The sequence below is a fragment of the Stomoxys calcitrans genome, chromosome 2 (genome assembly GCF_963082655.1).
Source record: "Stomoxys calcitrans chromosome 2, idStoCalc2.1, whole genome shotgun sequence".
Lineage (NCBI taxonomy): Eukaryota > Metazoa > Arthropoda > Insecta > Diptera > Muscidae > Stomoxys > Stomoxys calcitrans.
In genome coordinates, this window is record NC_081553.1 from 106,937,632 (window position 1) to 106,945,035 (window position 7,404).

At 43.1% G+C, this 7,404-nt stretch overlaps 1 protein-coding gene across 1 annotated transcript; it reads left to right on the top strand.

Moving 5' to 3' along the window:
• Positions 1-4,567: 4,567 nt before the first annotated feature.
• Positions 4,568-5,455, top strand: LOC106081817 (secreted protein C-like). The gene has a single exon (XM_059361575.1). The coding sequence runs from the start codon at positions 4,568-4,570 to the stop codon at positions 5,453-5,455; it is 888 nt and encodes a 295-aa protein (XP_059217558.1).
• The last annotated feature ends 1,949 nt before the right edge of the window (positions 5,456-7,404 follow it).

Consider the following 7,404-nt stretch of genomic DNA (forward strand, 5'->3'; position numbering starts at 1 on the left):
CGCCAAAAGTGGCTGAGGTCCTGTTATCCCGTCTACCGGGGTTCGAGAGTGACTTAACAGTAGACCACAGTTTGCCTACACCGGTGCCTAAGATACATTGCTCCAAGTGTTCCAGCCACAAATTCCGCTTATGTTCGTTGACTACCCTGTTTATTTCCAGATTCAGCTCGCTGATTCTGGGGTTAGCGGGGTTCATACCACGAATCCCATTACGCTCGTCTGCGAGTACCACTGCTTGCGACGGGAAATTGGGCCGCACTTGGGGTATTCGACCGGCTGGTATAAAGCGAGCGGCTGCTGCGTTAATGATGTCTCGGAATTTCCTTTCGGCCACAAGCACATCAGAGGAGGGTTGTAGTTCACTGAAGCGGCGATTGGTATACTCTCTGAAGCCAGTCCAATCAGTCTTTTTATGATAGATAAACGTCCGGCGCTCAGAGGTTATGAAGTCGGGTCGTCGGTCGATGGTGAGAATTATGGAGAGGTGGTCTGGGGGGCATCCTCATTCACCGTGCAAAACGTGAAGCTTTCAATCTGCTCTGCCAAAGCTATGCCACGTATGCCACGCTGGTCGTTACCTAGGGGAGAATGCCATTAGGTGTGATGCGCATTAAAGTCCCCTAGAATCAGACGATTATGGCCAGATAGCAACCCACTTATGTCGGGGTTGTAAGCCTGGCCATTAGTCGGGACACAACCATCAATCGGCCGTATATACACGTTATATAGCTCTATTTCGGCAGTACCTGACTGCTATCCCCATGCATTCCATGTAGGGGTCACTAGCGCCATGCGCAGGCGAGATAGGTCACACCATGGAATGGTGTAAAACGAAGGACAATCTCCCACTATGTTGACACAGCACCTTGCGACATAGCCAGTATGACTATACTCCCGTAGTGAAGTGAGGCCAGCGCAAGATCAGAAATGTACCCACTCCATGCACCGGTTACACCTATGCCTTACAAGCACTGCCTGTCCCGATAGTATAGCAGCGCAATGGCAAACCATTGTCCACTGTTTGGAAAGAGTCGCAACATCCGTACTTGGCTACCAAAAGCCTTCCCCAAGGAACCCATGGTACGACCAAGAGTGCCAGAAAGGTACTGAAGTCCAGAATGCGGCATACAGGGCAACATTACAGTCAGTAGCCACGCGCCAGGCGATGGAGAGGTATCAGGAGCAAAGTTGAAGGGAAACAAAGGGAAAAACGTGAGTGTGAGCAAATTGAGATGTTCAGGAGTCAGAATGAAGTCCGAAATTTCTGCCCAAGAAGTAAACATCAAACGGACGGCTTTGGTACAGACACATCATTCTTTAGAGACAAAGAAGGTAATCTGGTAACTGATACAGATAGTGTGCTGAGGATATGGAAGGAGCACTTTTCCAAGCTGCTGGTATCCGATGATGGTGGTCAAGAGTATCTCGCAGAACCAAACCCTGATGATAGTAATGGATGTGTATGTCAAAACGAGATCCATGTAGAAGTAATCCGGTTGAAAAAGGCAGCAGGAGCCGATCAGTTGCCGCTGAACTGTTTAAGACCGGAGGCAACACGCTGATAAGGCGTATGCAGCTCGTCTGCGCAATTTATTTGGCTAGAAGAACGCATACCCAATGGTTGGGACCTCAGCATACTAAGTCCCGTACATTAGAAAGGGGAAAAGACGGAATGTGCCAACAACAGTGGAATAAGTCTCCTTCCCATCGCATACAACATACTCTCGAGCGTACTGTTTGCGAGATTAAAGTGCAAAGTCTACGAAATAATTGGGTCCTATTAGTGTCGCTTTAAACCTGGTAAATCAACCATATACCAGATATTTACATTGCGCCAAATCCCAGAATAGATCCGAGAAGGACAAATCAACTCTAACCATTTCAAAAGCATTTCGAGCCATGTCTAAGTCTGGTATCCCTGCAAAACTGATACGACTTTGCAAGATGACGCTTGTTTATTTACGCTTCTCAGTAAGAATCGAAAAGAACCTCTCTGAACCGTTGAATACCAAACGAGGTTTCAGACAGGTAGACAGCCTGTCGTGTGATCTCTTTAATATTCTGCTGGAGAAGATTATACGAGATGCAGATGTGGATAACATGCCACACTACTCACAAGAGAACATAAGCTACTTGCCTATGCCGACGTTATAGATATTATGGGTCGGTCACCGGAAGAATCAATTGCAGCCTTTGAATGTATCGAAAGAGAATTAACGAAAATGGGTTTGGCAATAAATGAAGATAGGACAAAGTGGATGATATCAACTCCCATAAAGCTAAACCCTGGCAGATGAAAAAATGGCGAAAGTTGGAAACTACAACTTTGATATGTTTAGCAACTTTCTATAGCTCGGCACCGTGGTAACCGAAACATATGACAACAGTCTTGAAAGGATAATATTGGCTAACAGATGCTTTGGATTAAGCACGCTGCTGCTGTATGGCTCAAAAGCATGGATACTTGCGAAAGCAGATGAAGCAGTACTTGGAGTGTTTGAGAGAAAAATCCTTTGCAAAATATTTGGACCAGTTTGCCTTAATGGAGACTATGCATCACGAGCTGTATGACGACGACAGCATAGTAAAACGCATTAAAATACGACGGTTGCGTTGGTTAGGTCATGTTATCAGAATGGCTGAAGAAGCCTCAGCAAAGAAGTCTTTTGAAGGCGATCACTGTTGTACACTCAAACCGGGACGTCCAAGAGCTCAATAGGATAAAAGAGAGTGGTGGCAGTCACCTCAAAACTTAGTGCCAGAGATTTAGGAAAAAGCGCAGAAGATCGCTTGGAATACAATTCTATGTTCCGCTAATTGGACAAATTTTCTGTCATAGCCAATTTAAGTAAGGTATTATCTAGGATTTAGTGAGGTGATATTATCTGTACTATTGTGGATTTACCAGGTCTAAACCCGAATTGATAAGGTCATGTTATGATAAGATCCTTGGCTTTTGATTTTAATTTCTCACATAATTTGCTCGAAAGTATTTTGTATGCGGTATGTAATGTAAGTATGCTTATTTTATGCTTATTTTTCTAAAGTTGGCACATATCGCTTTGTCCCCATTCTTGTGTACAGCACATTTCATGCTAAGCTTCCAATCATCATCATTCTTCCAGCCAGCGTGGTGCTTCTGTTCTGAAATAGTGAAGCTAGCAACCCATCGGTTCCTTCTGATGCCTTGTAGATCTCCACTCATGTCACTCCTACTTTGACTTCATTCTAATTACACAGTTTATATTTTATAACATAATAAGAGATTGCTTCTGTGGTATCCTCGGTAACACCCTTGCCGGATACTTGCTTGCACATTATCTGTATTTGTTTCCATATTTCTTTTTCAGACTCTGCAGGAGGATGTGACTGTACCAGGTAAATGGGGACATATGGCATTTACATTGACATGTTAAAACTTCCCTCAAAGAAATGTGTGATTAGACATTTGTTTAGGTTAGGTTAGGTTGATAGGAGGGTGTGGATATTAATACGCCCCATGACACTATGGAGCTACACCTAAGCCAGTAATTGGCTTGATGTGCGCTCTAAAAACTAAAAAGTAATGTCAAAAAAAAAAAAAATGTTAAGAATTCCGTGCAGAATCCTTAATTGTTTTCCATACCACTCCCCTAAGTTGGTTCATGTCTGGTATTATGTCCCCTCCTAAGTACCGGTGTCTTTTAACAGTGAAATCAGGGCAATGGCAGAGGAAATGCTCCAACGTCTCATCATCTTCCCCACATGCCCTACACATGCCATCGCTTGCCGCACCGATTTTGCATAAGTGAGCTCGTAGTCCTATATGTCCCGTTATGATACCAAAAGCTATACTGACCTCCTACTTACTTCCTTTCAGTAATAGCCTCGTCCTCTCACGATCCAGGATTTGCGGTGTTCCACAGTGTTACATGCGCGTACGGCGTCGCCCACACCCTTAACTCGGACTGCGTCGATCCAAAAGGCGTCGGGTTTACAAAGTTTGTCCTCTGGCCTTCCCTGCCAAATCGTCTGCCCTTTTATTCCCCCTTACTCCGTTATGGTCCGTCCCATAACGGAGTATGTGATTAAATTTGATATTTTTTATTCTTCATAAGCCTTAGCAACAATTTTTGTTCACAGTATTTCCTTTGGTGAATATGGCGAAATAAAGTCTCGCCTAGAATATACGAGTATTATTCATTTATTTTATTTAAGTGAGATCTTTACTGCCATTTAATCTAAATATGTAAATCTTAAGCTCATCGCAAATTTCAAGAATATTTATTTTTAAATTAGAAATATTTTTGGAATTTTATTTTTTATGGCATTTCGTGATTCTTGATTTTAAGGTGTCAATATGCCAAATGCGATTCGGTTATGAATTCTATTAGCAGCTGCAAAAATATTGCAGACAAAAATGAATAAATTCATATTTTGCTCATTTAACGTTTATATTAGACTGACAAATTTTTTTTGTTCATATAAAAGCCCCAACATGGTGGACCAGAGGTCATATTTAAGCGAACATATCTGTAGTCAACTACAAACTCATCGAATCTATAACAACTGAGAAAAATAAAACGCAATGCGTGCCTTCATTGTACTGTGTTTAGTGGCTGTTGCCTCCGCCGATAAATTGGGCTACAACTACCAACCAGTGGGTCATTCGAGCTCTGGATTATCGTTTACCCCTGGTGGTAGTGGTGGTGGCAGTTCTTTCGGCGGTGGCTCCCACTCAGCACCCTCAGCATCCTATGGCGGCCAACAAGGTTCATTCGGCGGTGGATCCCCTTCATCGCATGGAGGCTCTTTCGCCCCCTCATCTCAAGGAGAACATCAAGGTTCCTTTGGTCCTAGCTCCGGCAGTGGACCCTCTTCCTTCGGGGGCCAACAGGGTTCAGTTGGTGGCGGTTCAGGTCATGGTCCCTCATCCTTCGATGGCCAAGGTTCCAGTAGCTCACCATCGGTAGCCCCACAAGGCGAGTTGGAGAAACAATTCTTCACTTATACCGCCGATGATGAAGAGTTCCATGATCCTCAGGCCACCAACCAGTTCGCCAACTCTGTTAAACAAGCTCTTCGTGTCGTCTTCATCAAGGGCCCCGAAAGCAGTGGCCTAGAAGATGCCGCCTTAGCCTTGGCCAAGAATTCCGCCAGCCAGAAGACCGACGTTTATGTCCTCAACAAGCAACCTGATCTCGCCACATTGGCCGAAAAGTTGAACCAAATCAGCAGCAGTAGCAACACTCAAAACAGACCCGATGTGCACTTTGTCAAATATCGTACCCCAGAAGATGCCGCCAATGCCCAAAAGGCTATTCAAGGCCAATACGACGCTTTGGGTGGCCAATCCCAAAACGTCAATGGCGGTGTGGCTCCCGTTCTCAACTTTGCCTCCCAAGCTCCAATTGCTCGCCAATCGGCTTCTGCTCCTGGTGCAAGCTATTTGCCTGCTTCCATTTTCCGCCATTAAGACGGGATTGTTTTAATTGTTATTTGTTGTTGAAATATTGATAGGCTAATAAAGTTGTTATACTATATTTTATTATAAATTTACATTGCAATTTTTTTAATATAGTGGACAAAGGGATAGCATTGTGGGGGAATTGGTTTATATGGCGGCTATATTCAAAAATGGCTTAAAATATATTCGGATGGATAATGAAGACGATTCAAATACACCATATTCAAAAAATATTTCCCGAGAATGACATTTTTTCTAACGGTGACTAACACCTCTCTTAATCTGTGAACATTTGTAAGGAATTCAGCTCAAAGGCACGCCGTTCGGACTTTCTGAGGTATTTTGCCATCTAAAAACTTCTCCCCAAAGAGGTGTCGCTCTGCGGCACGCCGGAGGTCCCAAATCGTTGAGTTTAAAATTGAATCAGACAGCATTCATTGATATGCGAGAAATTTGACCCATGGAATGGGGCAAATTTTCATAAAGAGTCAGAGAAGTCAGGATCACATCTCAATGTCCCTCCACCATGGATCGCTTTTGTCAAGTTCTTTGCCCGGTGTCTTTTTATAGGTAAACAAACTATCATGGATAAGAATTGCTATGCTATTGGACCTATATCAGCTTAGGAATCGAATCAGACCAAATTCGGCAAGTACAGGTCATAGAAACAGTCACTGTCCAAATATCAACCAAATCGGATAAAAATTACGCCTTCTAGAGGCTCAAGGAGTATAATCTGGATATTGCTTTGCATAGAGCTGTCGCATGTACCGATTTAAGTTCTTCGGCCCATAAAAGGCGCATTTATTACCCGATTTCACAAAATGTGGTTAATAAATATACCCGAGGTTGTGGGTATCTCTAAGATCGACTGGCCAGGATCTTGGAAACCCACAACCATGGATTCTGCTACAAATTTATACAAACCTTGCTGGACCGGGCCCGCTCCGCTGCGCCTTCTTTTACTTTATATGGAACAAAATTTTCCTTGGAATATTTGTTTTTGAGAATTAAAGAGCTTTCAGTGAAATACCATGCTACGAAAATAGTATATCGCTTGACTCACAGTTTAACAATATAGGTGCCTTTATCTGAGTTAGTGGTGTTTTCGAGGGATAGGTGGTCCCTTAGATACTTGGCCCTGAAAAAATATCAGCATCGTGCTCTTCTCTCAAATACCATTTATTTAATCCCCATATTGCCATTGGCTTAAGAGGAGTTTACAGGATGAGGCGTCCTCCAAACACATGGCCCTAAAATAGGTAGTCAAATTTGTTTTCTAATCTCAAATACCTTTCATTTGAGCCACATATTGGTATGGTCGTAAAATTTTGCCCCTACGGAAGGTGTTTTGGGAAAAGGGTCATGCCTAGAATACATGGTCCTACATTTGGATATCAAATTCGTATTCCACTCCCAAATACCTTTATTTGAGCCCCATATTGCGAGGGTCATTAAAAATTTGCTGTTTGTGGAGTATTTTGGGAAAGGAGTAGACCCCCCGAAATTGGTCCCGAAAGAGGGTATTAATTCTTGCTCTACCCTCCAAATCCTTTCATTTAATCCCCACATTGACATGAACGGAAAATATGCCCAATTTGTGGGTGTTTTTTTGGGGAGTGGGGTGGTCCTCCAAACACTAAGCCCTGAAATTATATCAGCAACGTGCTCCATTCTCATATATTTCAACCCAATTTTTCCCTTGGCCTCAAAATTGGATATCAAATTCGTTTTCTAATCTCAAATACCATTCACCTAAACCCCTTATTGAAAAAGCCAGCAAATATGTTCGGTTTGGGGTATGGGCCCTAAAAACTATAAATATCGAGCTCCACTGTTTTGAAGACCCAAATTATCTTGGTGAGCAAATGCGTCCTACTTGGGGGTTGTTATGGTGGTGGGACGTCCCCTAGATAGTTGGTCAGATTCATGGTCTACTCCTAAATACTCTTTATTGG